At 46.1% G+C, this 20,025-nt stretch overlaps 1 protein-coding gene across 1 annotated transcript in view; it reads left to right on the top strand.

The window, feature by feature from the left end:
- LOC147100399 (uncharacterized) overlaps window positions 1–17,025 on the top strand; it is a 354,033-nt gene extending 337,008 nt beyond the window's left edge. Inside the window, exon 9 of the mRNA XM_085968064.1 lies at window positions 12,748–17,025. Within this exon, the coding sequence (XP_085824190.1) occupies window positions 12,748–12,818 (71 nt within the window). The 3' untranslated portion in view covers window positions 12,819–17,025. The remainder of the gene's footprint in view (window positions 1–12,747) is intronic.
- Window positions 17,026–20,025: the final 3,000 nt, after the last annotated feature.

The following is a 20,025-nucleotide window of genomic DNA, read 5'->3' as shown; positions in this document are numbered from 1 at the left end:
CCACTAGTTTTTGATAAATTTATTACTTCACTTACCATTCTTTTCTGGTGCCTCTCATTTCAGCTTTGCGCTGAGAAATGGCTGCGAGAGGAATGGAATGATGGGGATGTGGTGAGCAAAGGGGATCTGGGGTTTAAGTTATCCTGGTGTGAGGCTGGAGGTCTGTGTGGAGGAGGTGGCAGAGTTCTGTGACCACCTCCTTGGTGAGGCGGAGCCATCTAATACACTGCTCCTCGCTTCATTGAAGATAGGAGAAGTACTCCTGGTGAGAGCCCTGATGTCCCTCCTCATCTCTCATAGAAACATAGAAGATAGGAGCAGGAGTAGACCATTCAGCCCCTCGAGCCTGTTCCGCCATTCAATGAGATCATGGCTGATCATCCAAATTCAGTACCCTGTCCCTAACTTCTCCCCATACCCCTTGATCCCTTTAGCCTTAAGAAATATATCTAACTCCTTCTTGAATATATTTAATGAATTGGCCTCTACTGCCTTCTGTGGTAGAGAATTCCACAGGTTCACCACTCTCTGGGTGAAGAAATTCCTCTTCATCTCTGTCCTAAATGGCTTACCCCATTTCCTTAGACTGTGACCCCTGGTTCTGGACTCCCCAACCATCGGGAACATCCTTTCTGCATCTAATCTGTCTAGTCCTGTTAGAATTTTATAAGTTTCAATGAGATCCCCTCACATTCTTCTAAACTCCAGCGAGTACAAGCCCAATCGACCCAATCTCTCCTCATACGTCATTCCTGCCATCCCAGGTATCAGCCTGGTGAATCTTTGCTGCACTCCTTCCATGGCAAGAACATCCTTCCTCAGATAAGGCAACCAAAACTGCACACAATACTCAAGATGTGGTCTCACCAAGGCCCTGTACAACTGCAGCAAGACATTCTTGTTCCTGTACTCAAACCCTCTCGCTACGAAGGCCAACATACCATTTGTCTTCTTAACTGCCTGCTGCACCTGCATGCTTACCTTCAGCGACTGGTGCACAAGGACACCCAGGTCTCTTTGCACTTCACCTTCTCCCAATCTATTGCCATTCAGATAATAATCTGCCTTCCTGTTTTTGACACCAAAGTGGATAACCTCGCATTTATCCACGTTACATTGCATCTGCCATGCTTCTGCCCAATCGCCCAACCTGTCCAAATCATCCTGGAGTTTCTCGGCATCCTCCTCACAGCACACATGCCCACTCAGCTTTGTGTCATCTGCAAACTTGGAGATATTACATCCAGTTCCCTCGTCCAGATCATTAATATATATTGTGCTCTGTGCATATGTTACCATCTTTCTCGCTGCCTATACTCTCTCCGCTGTAGCTCCTGGAGGGCGAGGTCAACTGCCAATACAGCCCCCATTAATGGCACCAAGTGTAGCAGTTTGATTCTTTGAAGAATAAATGTAGCTACTTTTTAGTTGCCACAAGATGCCTGATACAAAAGAACCTTGAAATTACTGAATGAAATTGTTGCAGTATGTCAAACTGACAAGAAACCACTGAAACTGTACCAACCTGACAGCTGCGAGTGATTACTGATGATCCCTTTAAATAATGTCCCTGGAGCCGGCTTCCTGGTGCTTCATTCCAGCTCTCCCTGTCGGTGTTTACTCCAGGCGCTAACGTAAGTTCCGAGAATCAATTTAGCAAATCAGGTGGTCAGTGAATGTTGCACAGTCACTGACATCACGATCTACCTGGCGTTGATGTTCCCGGCAATACCACTTACCAGTGGCGCTATGGGAGGGTTGGGGGGGTGCAGGGGGGATTTGGCGTGTGGTGCTTGATTCGCCTCGCCCTAGCAATATAGTCTAGCGCCCCATTAGTGCCATCCGCTGGCGCTAATGGGAAGCACTAAGGGGACAAATTTCCCCCCCCAAGAAGTTAAACAGAAAGAGCCATAATTTTCCGAGTCCTCATGATCGGATGTACAATACATATAATGTCTCCATTACAGACTTACCGTGGTGCTCAGCTGAATGTGTTACAGAACTGATGTGAATGACCGAGATCCTGGCGTTAGAAATTCCAGTGCACCTTATGTCAGAACCATTAAAAAGCAATCCATTCTACCTTAGGAAAGAGCTGGTGCAAATATTCTTTGCTGAACCTAGTTTTCAAACCTCTGCATGGCTTCGCCCCTCCCTATCTCTGTAACCTACCTCCAGCTCTTCAACCCTGCGCTCCTCCAATTCTGGTGTTCTCATCCCTGATTTTCATCGCTCCACCATTGGTGGCCGTGACTTCATCTGCCTAGGCCCTAATCTCTGGAATTCCCTCCTTAAAGCTCTCCGCCTCTTTATCTCTCTTTCCTCATTTAAGATGCTTCTTAATACCTACATCTTTATCTGTCCTAATATCTCCTTACCTCAGTAACAGATTTTGTTTGAAAACGCTCCTGTGAAGCGCCTTGGGACATTTTACTATGTTAAAGGCGCTATATAAATGCAAGTTGTTGTTATTGTTGTTGAACAATTCAAATGTTTATGTCATTTTTGATTAGATACTTGAATAGCTTTTTAAATAGATTTCAGTGTTTGACCCTGAGCGAGCTGAGCTCAATGAGTGGACCACATTTCATCTGCTGAGATCAGAGAATCAAAGAGGGACAGAGAGAAAAGGCTTGGATTGTTCACCTCATCAAAAATGCAGGAACAAAATTCACATAGTTTGTAAATATCAGCGGATCCCCGAGATTAAATTACTGCTGTAAACTCACTGCCAGGTGTGTGCTAGAATTGAGCAAGGTTCAGATGGGGAGTGGGGGGGAAGGGGAGTCCAGAACAAGGGGGCATAACCTTAAACTTAAAGCTAGGCCTTTCAGGGCTTATGTCAGGAAGCACTTCTTCACACAAAGGGCAGTGGAAATCTGGAACTCTTCCCCCCGCCAAAAAAGCTGTTGAGGCCAGGTCAAATGAAAATTTCAAAACTGAGATTTTATTAGGTAAGGGAATTAAGGGATATGGAACAAGGCGGGTAAATAGAGTTAAGATACAGATCAACCATGGTGGAATTGAATGGCGGAACAGGCTCGAGGGGTTGATTGGCCTACTTCTCTTCCTATGTTTCTAACAGTTTTGTTAAACGCCTGTTTTTGTACTTTATTTAATTGCTGGACATTCTAAAGGCAGAAATTATTTTGTTTTGTGGATTTGTGGCATAGGACAGTACAGTCAAATGGATTGAGATGTATGGGCTTATGGTGCTTGACCTATGCCTGCAATACTACCAGGTTGGTGTCTCCTGAGAAACACAATATTCACATCTCCTTTATATTATTACCCTGTATCAGCGTGTACTGTAAAGACACCCTGTGGAACAAGTGCTGATGTGCAGCTAAAATGGAATAAGGCACTGATTTATGATAAGGACCTACAACAACCCAGCTTGAAACCCAATTTCACGCTCAATGAGAAAAATTTTCTTTGCGCAGCGAGTGGTTGTGACCTGGAAAGCTCTGCCTGAACGGGCGGCGGAAGCAGATTCAACAGTAACTTTCAAAAGGGAATTGGAGATAGAGTTGAAAAGGAAAAAAAATTGCAGGGCTCTGGGGAAAGAGCAGGGGGAGTGGGACTAATTAGATAGCTCTTTCAAAGAGCCGGTACAGGCGCGATGGGCCGAATGGCCTCCTTCTATGCCGTAAGATTCTGTGATTCACACTCAAGCTGTGTGGGTGCAAACTGAACCTTGTGAATCTAGCGGTTTATCAAATGCACGTTGCCTCCTAACACTGGAAAATGGATCCATCGTGCATTTAGCCTCCAATTTTTTCAGCGGAAGTCATTGATTCTCGCTGGGGGATGGCTTCACAGGCACTGGCAGCTCTCCAGCACTCCCCTCAAGTGGCCATTCTTCATGCATCAGTCGAGGTGGCGAGGAGTCAATTTTCAGAGACCACATTCCCAGCGCAGAGTCTTGCTGAGCGGGAGCATGGATCAGAGAACCGGGCTCTGGGGAGCTGTGTGCTCGATTTAATGGGAATGATCCGTAGAACTGCAAAATCTTCCCAATCTTTTCCAACACAAGTGCATATAGGGATGGTGCAACAGTGGCCAAAGCAGCGGGGGCTGGGCTTGGTCACTCGATGAGTTTCCAATCTTGGTCAGGTTCCTCGCAAGCTTAGTCGAGAACTAAACAGATAGTTCCACAGAAGGAGGGACTGAAAACTCCCCGGGGATAGTTCAATAATCTTTTAATGGTAAGCTCAAGAGTGAAGGTAAAAGAAAGCGTTCAATATTTTTCTACATTACAACGGTGTCAAAAGTATTTAATTGGTTGTAATGCGCTTTGAGCCATCCTGAGCTTGTGAAGGGTGCTATATAAATGCAAGTCTTTCTTTCTTTTAACATTAGGGAATGATTAACAACAACAACTTATATTTATATAGCGCCTTTAACGTAATAAAACGTCCCAAGGTGCTTCACAGGAGTGTTATCATAAAAACCCATAATTTGACAGCAAGCTATATAAGATGTTAGGGCAGATGACCAAAAGCTTGGTCGAAGAGGTACATTTTAAGGAGAGTCTTAAAGGAGGGAAGAGAAGTGGAGAGATTAAGGGAAGGAATTCCAGAGCTTAGGACCTAGGCAGCTGAAGGCACAACCGCCAATGGTGAACCATTTAAAATCAGGGATGTTCAAAAGTCCAGAATAGGTGGAGCGCCATGGTCTAGGGGGATTAATAGGGCTGGAGGAGAATCCCATTACCGCACGGGATAGTTCTATTACATGCCAATAGACCTGGGTTACCGAGGGCCAAAGTGACGTTTAATTTAATTTAGAGATTATCTTAAACTGTAGCTGACAGGCTGTATAAACTCAATAATGAGACAATAATAATTAGCAACTTTAGTGACATTCCTGCTTTCTGTCAAACATGGCACAGCCATGAGCAATAATTTATGCCTGATTTAAACAGTGTTGGAGATTGAAGTGCCAATACCCTTTCCACCTTAACTGCCTTTGTCAGTGCATTTGGCAAAGGGATAAGCAGCTGAACACAACCTGCCATTTTTGCAGCTCATAGTAATAAATCCGTGGGTTTGAGCAGTCTTCAAATAGAAACGATTTGCTGAATAGTAAGGTCTCAGAGAATCTAACAGTGCATCAAAGTATTGCCACCTGATCCATCTTGTTAAATCTGTGAGTTGTTCAAGTAATTAATACTCAGACTTAATCAGTAACAATAAAACAGGTCTTTACTGGTTGGAGGTAGGGACTATACATAGGTCTTTACTTCATGCCCACAGGTGGGAACTGAGGGGAGATCAGTACCCACAGTACTATTTATACCCCTATGGCCAGGAGTGGTACTGCGTATCACTACGCCCAACAAGTAGTGCAGTCCTGTCCATAGGTTCAAAGTAGCACACATATTACATACACAACATTCCTCCCTTCCTAGCTTTACAGTCATCTCCCCATTTAACATAACGTAATAACATATATACATATATAACTTCAGGTTTACATAACAGAATAACATAGATACATAGATAACTTCATGTCAAAACAGATCACAGATTCAGTCTCTGCGGAAAACAGTTCACAGATTCAATCTCTGTGGTGGAGTCGGTTCACGTTGCTGGAGTGACTCATTCAATAGTCCTTCCATGGATTTAACAGTTTGAACTTCCGAACTGAATTGGCTCCGTTCGGAGGGACCACGTGTGTGATCTGGTAGAGGTGATAATGGTTCAGATGGGTCATCTTCTGTTTTTACTTTTCCTTTTCTGCTTCTTGGAGACAATCTGGGCTCCATTGTCAGCTGCCACAGCTGCCAGCTGCATGCGCAGTTCCTCCTTCTCTTCCTCCTGTTTCCGTCGTAGAGCCAGCTTCTCCCAATGTTCCGTAGACTTTTGGTGCTCCTCCATGATTTCTGCACTTTGGGAGTCGAAGTTACAAGCTGGCCAGGACAGGACATCGTAATATTCGGTGTCGTCCTGAGCTAGACCAGTGAGAGGGTCGTCTATTTCCTCCATACCCAGCTGGACGTTAGCCAGCTCTTGTTCCAAATCCAGACATCTTTCCTGAAGAGACTTCTTCATGTGTACCTCTGCATCCAGCTTTTTCTGGGCTTTCAGCAAGTCATTTACTAGTGACCTCATTTGTGATTTTAATACTTCAACTTCCTTTGGAGATTGATTGATCGGACTATGCAATCCCTCTACCGGAGCAGCTGTTTCAGCGGTCTGTTGTTCTACGTTGACGTGAGTCAGCGTACTTTTGGCATCCAAGGGCTGCTCTGTTGCAGTCATCTCAGTCTGTGTTGCCACCTCAGCTCTTCCAATAACCTTTGAGAGCTCCGAACCCCTTTCGTTTGAATATTGAAGTTCGTGTTCAAGTTTTTCCCATTTCAGAGTCCTGTCCTTCAGCATATGCAGGAGTTGGCTGACCGTTAACTCCTCTGACATCAGACGTTTTGTGTGCTCCTGTTCCATTTTCTCCATCAGCTGCTTCTGTTGTCTTTCCAGATTCTCCAACTCTATATCAAAGAACTCTTTCGTTGCATTCAACTCTTGCTCACAACGGCGAAGCATTTGTTCTAATTGCTGTTGTAGTTTGAAATGGAGTTGAGTTCGAGCCCGGTGTCCCTCAGAAATGGGCACATCAGTAGACTTGCCAGACTCAGAATCCACAGTTAAACTATGTTGTTGTTGCTCAGTGGAATTCTGTGCTGAAACTTTGTCTTTTGCACCTGAGTTGGGCTTACCATCATCCGTTCCAGAGTCTGGGCCGACTATCTTCACCGAGTTCTCACTCGTTATTGTTTGTAGGAAATGCCAGTCCATATTCATTTTCCTAATCCACTCCCGTCCTAGTAGTGGAGGACCTCCTTCAGATATCACATATAAGTCCATTATTTGACTGTCTTCGCCCTTGTGGACCACTGCAACCTCTATTTTCCCGATGGGGTACACTCTTTGCCCCGTGTATGTTTCCAATATAATCCCCGTATCCTGTAGGGGAATATGTTGGAATAACTTTCCGTAATCTTTCTTATTTATGACCGTCAATGCCGATCCAGTGTCCAATTCCAGTTTTACTTGGACTCCTTCTATCTGAAGAGTGACCCAAATTGTCTGGAGGTCTGCACCCTTACCAGCGTTGAGTACTCTTAAGCTAGCCAGTTCATTACTGCTAGCGTCTGAATCGGACTCCTGTTCGGTCACCTTGTGTACCTTTGCGTATTTTCCTTGCGGTGACTTCTTGTTGCTGGTCTTCTTCGCTGACCTGCATACTCTAGCTATATGTCCAAGCCTACCACAAGTTCTACATTCTTGGTTTTTAAACCAACACTGGTTCTGATCATGCGTTGTCTTTCCACAACGATAACATTTGCCAGAACTCACACCCAATTTGTGTGCACTGAGCTCCGGTGACCGTAGCTGCATTACTGCCGTGCCTCTCGCTGCGGCTTCGTGTGCTGCTGCCATAGTGACCGCTTTCTCAAGCGTCAGCTCATTCTCCTCGAGCAGTCGCTTTTGTGTATCCTGTTTAAATAAACCACACACAAATTTGTCTCGAAGTGCCTCTGTCAGTCCCGTTCCAAACTGGCAATATTTCGCTAATTTACGCAATTCCAGCAAATAATCAGCATTGCTTTCATGCTGTAGCTGCCTTCTGTCGTAAAATTTAAATCGTTCCGCTAGCATCAGCGGCGTGGGGTTTAGATGATCTTTCAGGACAGTAACAATCTCATCGAACGTCTTATCCGCCGGTTCATCTGGTGATAACAGGTGTTTCAATTGCCCGTATGTCTTCGCACCCATTAAATTTAATAATGTTAGAGCTTTATCTTGGTCATGAATTTTATTGGCCTTACAATAATTTTTTACTCTTTCAACATATATGGCCCAATCTTCGAGGTCACTATCAAAGGTGCTAATATTCCTGTGTTTAGGCATTGTAGATTTGCAATTTCTCAGATTTTTTTTATTTTTTACTGCTATCCAAGATGGCGGCTTCCCGCTCTTGCCGTCGTCCTCCGCCCACAAAATGGCGGTTTTCCCGTGCTTGGCGGTCTTCACCCGTCCCCCAACGCCGTCTCCCTTCAGCCCCCGAGTGCGGCCCTTATCTTCGCCGCGATCGCCCGAGTGCGGCCCTTATCAGCGGATGCGATCGCTGGATCGCGAAGCGGCTCTTATCAGGAGATGCGATCGCTTCGTTGAAACGCCTCCCGCTCGAAGCGGCTCTCGCGCCCTATTCCTCCAGCTCCCCCAGCCCCGTTCGTGCGGCCAATGCGGTCGACTGCCTGTCGCGTCGCTGCCCGGCTCAGACAACGGCTTACCCACCACCAAGCTGGAGAAGAAGCTGACGGTCGCCGATGGAGGCTCCGAGGTCAGGATGTCTTCCAGTGGGGTGGAGAGGGTGGAAACCTCTCTGCAACGTCCTGGCTGTGGACGAAGCTGCCGTGGAGTGACTGCCGCAGGGTCCGAATCAGACTCGTCGCCAGTGTTAAATCTGTGAGTTGTTCAAGTAATTAATACTCAGACTTAATCAGTAACAATAAAACAGGTCTTTACTGGTTGGAGGTAGGGACTATACGTAGGTCTTTACTTCATGCCCACAGGCGGGAACTGAGGGGAGATCAGTACCCACAGTACTATTTATACCCCTATGGCCAGGAGTGGTACTGCGTATCACTACGCCCAACAAGTAGTGCAGTCCTGTCCATAGGTTCAAAGTAGCACACATATTACATACACAACACATCTCTTACACTGTATTTACAGTGCAGGATGGCTTCTGTTGAGGCCCATAGGAACAGTATAGTACTGGTGAACAGTGGGCACCAGTCGTGGAGGGGGGGGTGTAGCAAGATTGGTCGGCTGAGACATTGGCCGCGGTCCCAAGGTAAATCCAGGGGAGGGTGCGAGGCGCAATCAGGAGGGGACGCGGACATAGGCCAGCGGCGGTCCGCAGTTTTAATAAGGTGCCTGGAGGAGAACTCCTGCTCCATCTACAGGTAAATAAATGTATTGTTACTTACCTTTTTTTTCTTTTAAAATTGAACATTTTACAGTAAATCACATTTACAGAGCTCAACCAGCTCTTTGTACAAAGTCAGAAGCCCTCATGCCTACAAGGCAGGGGTCACAGTCTCTCCAAGCTTCTTGGTCGTCTTCACTTGTTCATCCAGATAGCGGCTCTACAGGAATTCACACAGATTCATGGTCGGCGCTCCCAGTGGAGGGTTTGTGCAGATCCAGCAGACTCTGGTTGAAACTCATCTCCATCTGCAGGGCTCTCTGCATCGCCGAGCGGAGCCTCCCGCTCTCCCGACCGAACAGGTGGACTGTTTAAAAAAAAAAAAAGCTTAAAAACGCTAGATTAATAATTAAAACTTATCAGTTTAAATTATAATCACCCCGGCCAGGGTGACGATGCACTCCAGTCCCCGCGGCGCCCACCTGTTTGCTCGCAGCCTCCAGCAGTCCCTTTAAAGGCCGCTGGTTTGGCGGTTTTCCGCTTGAAAAAACTGACTGCCGCTTGCACGGCACATGCTGCGGGTCAGTCGGGAACCAATTTCACAAAGGGGCCTCAAATCAGCGTTAGGCCTGATTTACATAGGCAATGGTCCTATCTGTAGTTTCAGGCAGGCACCTGGGCGACTACAGGGCGCCCTAACCAATATGGCACGTACCTGAGTGAATGCTTCACGCCATATGGGACCTTTGTGGTTTCTCACCAAAAATTGGCGCTCCGTGATACCAATTTCTAGGCCCACAGACTTGAGCACATCATCCAAGCTCAGTGCAGCACTGAGGGAATTATACTTGGTCGGGGGATCTGTTCTCCTGAGGAATCAACCACCAAGGACCGTCTGCCTGTTCAGGTGGATATGAAAAATCTCTCGGCATTATTCGAAGAAGAGCTGGGAGTTTTCCCGGTGCCCTGACCAACACTCCTCCCTCAACCAACACCATCAACACAAAAATAACAACAGAAAATGCTGGAAACACTCAGCAGGTCAGGCAGCATCGTGGAGAGAGAAACAGAGTTAACGTTTCAGGTCGATGACCCTTCGTCAGAACTGGAAAAGGTTAGAGAAGTAACAGATTTTTAACCAAGTGTAGGGGCAGGGAAAGCGGGGAGGGGAGGACAGAACAAAAGGGAAGGTCTGTGATAGGGTGGAAGGCAGGAGAGATTAAAAGACAAAAGGGATGATGGTGCAAGGCAAAAGGAGATGGTAATGGGACAAGTTAAGAAACAAAAGATGACTCTAGATGATGTGTAAATGGCAGAATGATCAAGAACTGCCATGTGAGAGAAAAAATTAAAAAAATGAAGAAAAAAATACAGGGGCCGAGGTTATGGTCTGAAATAGTTGAACTCGATGTTGAGTCCAGAAGGCTGTAAAGTGCCTAATTGAAAGATGAGGTGCTGTTCCTCGAGCTTACGTTGAGCTTCGTTGGCACAGTGCAAGCGGCCGAGGACGGAGAGATCAGAGTGGGAGTGGAGCGGAGAATTAAAGTGACAGGCGACCGGAAGCTCGGGGTCACCCTTGGACCATCAATACAGATGTGCTGGGAATTTCCTCAGGGGGTTTCTCCCGACCAGCTGGCGTAACTTCAGCAGCAGATCGGCGGAAACCCCATTTACTCATCTATCCAGGGTTTAGCCATTCTCTCTGCCAAAGTTAGGGTGGCCGATCGGGAGAACGCCCAAGAAATTCCCGGTGGCTATCTGCCATTCATTTGCCATTTGTGCGAGATTGCTGGATGCAAATTGGCTGCTGCATTTGCCTATATACCAGTGGTGATGGCATTTCAAAAGTAATGTGTAGGTTATAAAGCGCTTTGAGGTGTTCTGAGGACTGTAAGCTCTTTATTTAACATCAGTCAACAAGCAACGGAGGCTGCAGTACCGATATGTTCCAGATGGTGGTGATGTTGTGACTATTGATTCAACACTGATACCTCAACACTGCCACCATCAGTAAGTTAGTGGTACTGCAGGAGGTTATAAATTGCTATTAACATTGATCAGGCAAACTTACTGCTTTACAAACATAGGAGCAGGAGGAGGCCGTTCAGCCCCTCAGGCCCGCTCCACCATTCAACCAGATCATGGCTGATCTACACTTCAACTCCATTTGCCCGCCTTTGCTCCCTAACCCTTGATACCCTTACTGAACTTTAATCTATCGGTCTCATTCTTAAAAGCGTCAATTGACTCCCAGCATCGACAACCTTTTGGGGGAGAGAGTTCCAAATTTTCACGACCCTTTGTGTGAAGAAGTGCTTTCTGATTTCGCTCCTAAACGGCCTGGCTCTAATTTTAAGATTACGTCCTCTTGTTCTCAATCCCCCCCCACCAGAGGAAACAGTTTCTTTGTATCTATCTTATCGAATCCTTTTAACATTTGAAACCCCTCGATCAGATCACCCCTCAATCTCCTGTACTCAAGGGAATACTAGCCAAGTTTAAGCAGCCTGTCCTCATAATTTAACCCTCTAAACCCATGTCTCATTCTGGTGAAATTTGATTTTACATAATGTGGAAGTTAATGACTGTGAAAATGAAGGAGCTGAAATAATAATTATTACGTCAACATTCGGCTGTGGTGGCTGAAAAACTTGACATTCAGCTTTCCAGCATTCACAGTTTTCTTTTTGAATTACTGACTAACCAGCTTTGCATTTCCAGCGTTTATTTAAGGGAACCTGCTTTATCATGTACAGCACTGACTGGGAATTTCTATTGTATTTTTAGATCTCTTTTCCACGTTATCCCATGGTACTGTACCTTTTCAAACTGCTTGCCATCTTCTTTCAGCTCAGGCAGTCTGGGCTGCGTACACCGCTGTCTGTATCACAGAACGCAGGCACTCGTTCTCTCGGTTCTTACGCGAACAACAGCCGCTCGAGTGACATCAAAGACCCTACCCACCCCAGCCACAGTCTGTTCGCCCTCCTGCCATCTGGGAGACGCTACAGATGCATTCGCACCCGTACGACCAGATTTAGGAACAGCTTCTTTCCCAGGGCTGTCATCCTACTGAACTCCACAAATAAACTCTAAAGCCTGCACATCTGCCAATGCACTTTATTATGGTTATGTTTATGTTAATGTATGTGGAATGTTTAAATGTCTTAATCTAAATGTACACTCTCGGGAGCCGCAAACCTACATTTCGTTGCACTAACAATGACAATAAAATTTGATTTGATTTGATTTTGAGTGTGACTGGTGCCAAGTGGCACTGCCCACCAGAAATCAGTCAATAGGGCCGAGTTTCCTGCCATGGAGCCTCACCCTCCACGACCGCGTATCGGGAAGTCACTGGCGTGCTTCCCCGTGACTTTCCGTCTACTTAGTTTCAGGGAAGTAGGAGTGGAGAAAACTGGCAACTCTTAAAGTCTCTTCACTTCTCTGTTGTTCTTTTATCCCCATTTCCCAGCCCCCAAACTGGCCTTTTAATCTGTTTAATTTCCTGTGTTTTTTCAGTTCTGACGAAGGGTTTCGACCTGAAACGTTGTCTCTATTTCTCTCTCCACGGATGTTGCCTGGCCTGCTGAGTTTTTCCAGCGTTTTCTGCTGTTATTTTGGATTTCCAGCATCCGCAGTATTTTGCTATCGTAAAAGAAAGTAATGATCTGATTAACATGATTTCAAAAGACGAGAGATGTTTTTGCAAACAATTGGACCTTATGATTTTGTGCACGGAAATCTGACCGAGGGGTTAAACGGTGATCGAACTTGTTCAATAATCACATTTAAATGTTTTTGCAGCCCCTGAAGATGGAGGGAAAGCACCCGAAGAGGTAGAAGGAGAGGCAGAGGCAGCAGCGCCCGAGCAGTGAGGACCAGGAGCCACGGTCACTCACCTTGTCAAAACCTCCCGTAAACCTAGGAACAATATTGTGCAGGATTAATTTAATGAGGTCTCTCCAATTTGTACTCTTTGCAAAATGTTCCTGCTTTATTCTGAATTACTTTGTACATTTCCACCTGTCAACAGACACACTGGCGATGCGTCTCTCTCTCGCTCTCATTTCTCTCCTCTCACTATTTTCCTTTATTCCTTCTCTCACATTCCTTCCTTCCACAAAATAGTCTACATATACTTTTTATTGAGCTTATAAAGTTAACATCTGGATGTTGGAGTTTATACCCGCCTAACTGCGGTATTCTGATACCATAGCGGCCAGGAGATTGAAGCCTGATGTATTGCCATTAGGATTGGATTTGTTTCTCAGATTGATTACAGATTGAACAATCTATGTGCAATCAGCCCTGGTCCTTGATATCATAATGACTCCAGCTCCAGTCACTCAGAATCTCCCATCAGCAAGCTCAGGGTTGGGTCTGATTGTCAGGTGGAAATCTCAGTTGTATTATCATGCATTTTCTGTCCTACCAGTCTTTCGATGATTTATTGCTTTTATTTTTACACAAGAGGCAGATATGATTACAGTCGAGCCACAGAAATGAGTGTAGATGCATGCTGCATGAATTGGAACTTTCTGTAACTGATTTGCTGTACACAGGGTGATGAGCTGCCTCAGCGGTTCAAAGAGACAAGGGCTTGTTTGTTTGGCCTTCAAGAACGTGGGCTTCCTCCCGCCCCACCCCGCCACAAAAACAAAGCTGAAATGAATTTTAAACACTTAACAGAAAAGTTTTTCATTTGAACCAGTGATGGAGTCTTCATGACATTTAAAATGTTCAACTCAGATTTTTAAGCATGAAATTCTATTGTTAATACAGGAAACTTTTTTTTATCCGGCAAGGATGGGACCGACGTGGTGCCGATCCATCAAAAATTCCGGATAGCCGAAAGCTGTAGTAAAAGATACGGAGCTGAGAGCTCCGTATAAAGCAACAAACCCTGTTGCTTAGCAACAGGTTCAGAACAATGGCCACAAGTTGCAAGCGTCTCTGTAGCTTAGCAACAGCTGCAGCCACACCCTTGCACAGCAACAGATGGAGGAAGGCAAGTAATAAAAGTTACCTGAACCTACTCCTGAATTTTGCCGGTTAACCGAGATTTCCGGTTATTTAGGTGCCGGTAAATCGAAAGTTTCCTGTATAATCACGTTGGATCCCTGACTCATGGTGGTACACTTCGGGAGTCACAAGGAAAGTTGTTCGAGCACATAGCGTCTGAAAGAGTTGACTAACTGGTCATGTGACGGGCAAAGAAGAACATGGCTTCCCAGTGTAATGGAATGGTCAGGTGTGACATCCGGGGGCAGCCTCCTGCCCAACTCCAAACCCAGAGATGTACCTCTTCAGGTTTTCCTTCAGTTCAGTCCTTGCTTGGCCGTACCTTTCCAGGCCAGCAAGCATGGTTATCTGAGCGGAGGTGAGCAAGGCTCTGTGATTGGGCAGGTTTTATGGCACTGGCCAAACCTACTGCCATTTGGAGTTTGGGTTGGGGGAGAATCAGATCTTTACAGGGGGGTGATGCTTTGTTCTAACATTGGGAATTATCAGCATCTTTGGAGTTTTATGCAAAGGTCCAGCCTTTTATTTCTAAGCAATTCAAATATTTGGGGCAGTGAGAGAGCAGATTTCTGCTAAAGAAATGTTAAAAGGACAAGCTGAATGATGGATTAGAAGCCCCACCTTTAAGGAGGACATCCCCCCACCCCCCCCTACCCTTCATTTTTTGACTGATTTTGAAAATCTGTTATTATTGCTACTTTAAGGTAACTTTTTTTGGTTGATTTCAGGAGATTTTCTTTCATGGAATTAGAAGAGGTAGAGATAAAGCTGGAGATAGGGTCATCCTTAATTCTCCCTGTAACTGGTCACAGAATCTTGATTTGCTGTTACCCAGCCTTCCTCCTCCCCTTTTTGGAGAGGTCGATATCAGTGCTGTTTTTACCCGCTGCACTTTTTAAATTATCTCTTCGAATTCCACGAAAGGTGGAGGATCTAATCCAACATCCTGCTCGTCCTTTAAACCTTTTACTTGTTCACCCATAGCTGTCTGGTCTCTCGCTGGCCCATGTGTTTAAATTGTTCAGAAATAAAAGTCGGGATCTTCTGCAGAAAACCTCAGAGGTCCTGATACTTACCAATGCTTGAAAGCATCGGCTCACTGTTGCGATCTCGTTGATTATGGACCCACTAAAGCTGAAAGCGAGGCCCTGGTGTTGATTTTAGCTGTAACTGCTTTTTAAGTATCCAGTCCAGTAACAAACCTCGATATAACTTCCTGTCAGTTACAACATGACGAGGCAGAGAATGTGCCTGTCAAAGAGTATTTTGGCAGAGGGGGTTGACGCATAACTGACAGGCCATGCGAAGAACCTTGGGAGCAATTTTAACCTAACCCGCTCAATGGGAAACCGATGGGATCAGGTACAACGCTAGTTTCACACCCCGCCCAACTTTACCCTCCATTGAAGTCAGTGGAGAGTAATACTGGGCGTGGAGGAAAACCACCGCTCCACCCGATGCCTTGGGTTTCCCGCCCAGCAAGTTAGTTTAAAATGACCCTCCTTGTCTCTGTCCCCAGCTCTACAGCAATGTCCACTGTGCTCCATATCATCTCTGTAATGGTATCACACCACGCATGCAGGACTAACTCAATACCAAACATTTGATCTGTTTGCCAGACACATTTTTATTTCTGTATTTTGGTTTCTGTTCTTATTCTATTTGGGAATTTTTCTTATTTCAAGGTCAGTTTTCTCCCCGGTCTCTCAACAATGAAACAAAATGGTTAAGATAAGAACGAAGTGCGTGAATTGTCTTAGTCACAACAATTAGGTTGAACTGCAAGTCTCACTGGCGATTATGTTTAAGCACGCTGAATTCGATTAGTATATACTGATTTAAAGAGAGTAGATTGTCTTGTGTGTGTGTGTGCGTGCAAGCACGGACATGTGTGTATGTTTGTATTACACAGAATTACATAGAATTTACAGCACAGAAACCGGCCATTCGACCCAACTGGTCTGTGCCGGAGTTTATGCTCCACACGAGCCTCCTCCCACCCCTCTTCATCTCACCCTATCAGCAGATCCTTCTATTCCTTTCTCCCTCATGTAATTATCTAGCTTCCCCTTAAATACATCTGTGCTATTCGCCTCAACTACTCCCTGTGGTCGCGAGTTCCACATTCTAAACACGTGGAGGAAGGAGTGCCGGGAAGAGTAGGCAGCATATAACGGATTAGAATGGCTTCAGTTATGGCCAGAGTTGTGACATTGCCATTCCAGTACGTGCATTTAGTGATCACAGGGTTAGCACATGTCCCGCTGGTCACTGAGCACAACCTCAGCAATTTATCACCGACGGATAGAATCTCAAATATGCCATAAAATTCTTGAGGTTCTGTGCACGTATGGGTACGGTAGCATAGTGGCTGTGTCACTGGACCAATAATCCAGAAGCCTGCACTAATAAGCTGGAGACTTGAGTTCAAATCCCACCATGGCAGCTGGGAAATTTAAATTCAGTTAATTAAATAAATCTGGGATAAAAAGCTAGTGTCAGTAACGGTGACCATGAAGCTATCAGATTGTTGTAAAAACCCATGTGGTTCCCTAATGTCCTTTAGAGAAAGAAATCTCCCGTCCTTACCCGGTCTGGCCTATATGTGACTCCAGACCCACAGCAATGTGGTTGACTCTTAACTGCCCTCTGAAAGGGCCTAGCAAGCCACTCAGTTGTATAAGGTGGCTCACCACCACTTTCTCAAGGGCAATTAGAAATGGGCAATAAATAATGGCCTTGTCGGTGATGCCCACAACCTGTGAATGAATAACTTTTTTAAAACGTGCACATGCATACATATGCTTGTCTTAATGTGTATCTGTGCACGGAGGTGTATGCATGCGTGCGTGTATCAGACATAGGTAGAAATCTCTCATTCCAGATTGTTGTGACTATGGTTGTTATTCCTGATAAGAGATACCAGTCTTACCCTATCTGAGTGTACCTGGGAAATTAACTGTCATTTGCTTACTCGCTGTTTATTTGCATGTGATTTATCCAGAATACTTAATAATTGTTCCTTTAATTTAACAAGAAAATTAAAAAAAAATCATAGTTTCCGAAATTGTGCCAAATTATTTTGATGATTAAAGGAATCACTTCAGGGGTAACTGAGATATAACTTTAACACAGGGTCATTCAAAGCACAATACCAGCAATGCCAAGAGAGCACCAGCAATCTTTAAATTTGAGTTGCTGGGCAGCTTTCATACATCCCAGTTTCATATAGCCCAGTCGACCCAGCAAAGTCCTCCTCAGTAACAGCTGGGGACTTGTGCTAAAATTGGGACAGCTATCCCACACACTAGTCAAGCAACAGCCTGACATAGTCATACTCACAGAATCATACCTTTCAGTCAATGCCCCAGACTCCTCCATCACCATCCCTGGGTATGTCCTGTACCACCGGCAGGACAGACCCACCAGGGGTGGCGGCACAGTGGTATACAGTCGGGAGGGAGTGTCCCTGGGCGTCCTCAACATTGACTCCAGGCCCCATGAAGTCTCATGGCTTCAGGTCAAACATGAGCAAGGAAACCTCCTGCTGATTGCCACCTAGCGCCCTCCCTCAGCTGATGAATCAGTACTCCTCCATGTTGAACACCACTTGGAAGAAGCACTCAGGCTAGTAAGGACACAAAATGTACTCTGGGTGGGGGACTTCAATGCCCATCACCAAGAGTGGCTCGGTGGCACCACTACTGACCAGGCTGGCTGAGTCCTGAAGGACAAAGTTGTCAGTCTGGGCCTGCAACAGGTGGTGAGTGAACCAACATGAGGGAAAAACCTACTTGACCTCATCCTCACCAATCTACCTGTCACAGATGCATCTGTCCATGACTGTATTGGCAGCAGTGACCACCGCACAGTCATTGTGGGGACGAAGTCCCGTCTTCACACTGAGGACACCCTCCATCGTGTTGTGTGGCACTACCACTGTGCTAAATGGGATAGATTCAGAACAGATCCAGCAGTTCAAAACTGGGCATCTATGAGGCACTGTGGGCCATCAGCAGCAGCAGAATTGTATCCACCACAATCTGTAACCTGATGGCTCGGCATATCCCTCACTATTATTAACATTAAGCCAGTTGACCAAACCTGGTTCAATGAGGAGTGTAGAAGTGCATGCCAGGAGCAGCACCAGGCATACCTAAAAATGAGGTGCAAACCTGGGGAAGCTGCAACACAGGACTACATACATACTAAATAACAGAAGCAGCATGCTATAGACAGAGCTAAGCGATCCCACAACCAACAGATCAGATCAAAGCTTTGCAGTCCTGCCACATCCAGTCGTGAATGGTAGTGGACCATTAAACAACTGATGGGAGGAGGAGGCTCCATCAATATCCCCATTCTCAATGATGGTGGAGCCCAGCATACGAGTGCAAAATACAAGGCTGAAGCGTTTGCAACCATCTTCAGCCAGAAGTGCCGAGTGGATGATCCATATCGGCCTCCTCCTGAGGTCCCCACCATCACAGAAGCCAGTCTTCAGCCAATTCAATTCACTCCACGTGATATCAAGCAACAGCTGAGCTCACTGGATACAACAAAGGCTATGGGCCCCGATAACATCCCGGCTATTGTGCTGAAGACTTGTGCTCCAGAACTAGCCGCGCCTCTAGCCAAGCTGTTCCAGTACAGCTACAACACTGGCATCTATACGACAATGTGGAAAGCTGCCCAGGTATGTCCTGTCCACAAAAAGCAGGACAAATCCAATCCGGCCAATTACCGCCCTATCAGTCTACTCTCAATCATCAGCAAAGTGATGGAAGGTGTCGTCAACAGTGCTATCAAGCGGCACTTACTCACCAATAACCTGCTCACTGATGCCCAGTTTGGGTTCCGCCAAGACCACTTGGCTCCCGACCTCATTACAGCCTTGGTCCAAACATGGACAAAAGAGCTGAATTCCAGAGGTGAGGTGAGAGTTACTGCCCTTGACATCAAGGCAGCATTTGACTGAGTGTGGCATCAAGGAGCCCTAGTAAAACTGAAGTCAATGGGTATCAGGGGAAAAACTCTCCACTGGCTGGAGTCATACCTAGCACAAAGGAAGATGGTTGTGGTTGTTGGAGGCCAATCATCACAGTCCCAGGGCATTGCTGCAGGAGTTCCTCAGGGCAGTGTCCTAGACCCAATCATCTTCAGCTGCTTCATCAATGACCTTCCCTCCATCATAAGGTCAGACATGGGGATGTTCTTTGATGATTGCACAGTGTTCAGCTCCATTCACAACTCCTCAGATAATGAAGCAGTCTATGCCCACATGCAGCAAGACCTGGACAACATCCTGGCTTGGGCTGATATGTGGCAAGTAGCATTCGCACCACACAAGTGCCAGGCCATGACTATCTCCAACAAGAGCAAGTCTAACCACCGCCCCTTGACATTCAACAGCATTACCATTGCCGAATCCCCTACTGTCAACATCCTGGGGGGGGTCACCATTGACTAGAAATTTAACTGGACCAGCCACATAAATACTGTGACAACAAGAGCAGGTCAGAGGCTGGGTTTTCTGCAGTGAGTGTCTCACCTCCTGACTCCCCAAAGTCTTTCCACCATCTACAAGGCACAAGTAAGGAGTGTGATGGAATACTCTCCACTTGCCAGGATGAGTGCAGCTCCAACAACATTCAAGGAGCTCGACACCATTCAGGACAAAGCAGTCCGCTTGATTGGCACTCCATCCACCACCTTCAACATTCACTCCCTCCACCACCGGCGCACTGTGGCTGCAGTGTGTACCATCTATAAGATGCACTGCAGCAACTCGCCAAGGCTTCTTCGACAGCACCTCCCAAACCTGAGACCGGAACACCACCACCTCCAAGTTCCCCTCCAAGTCACACACCATCCTGACTTGGAAATACATCGCCATGCCTTTAAAGTCCTGGAACTACCTTCCTAACAGCACTGTGGGAGTACCTTCACCACACGGACTGCAGCGGTTCAAGAAGGCAGCTCACCATCACCTTCTCAAGGGCAATTAGGGATGGGCAATAAATGCTGGCCTTGCCAGCGACGTCCATATCCCAGGAACGA

This window comes from Somniosus microcephalus, chromosome 26 (genome assembly GCF_052327205.1).
Source record: "Somniosus microcephalus isolate GS21.2 chromosome 26, FLI_Smic_1.0, whole genome shotgun sequence".
NCBI classification, from domain to species: Eukaryota; Metazoa; Chordata; class Chondrichthyes; order Squaliformes; family Somniosidae; genus Somniosus; species Somniosus microcephalus.
This window is presented reverse-complemented; position numbering and strand designations above follow the sequence as displayed.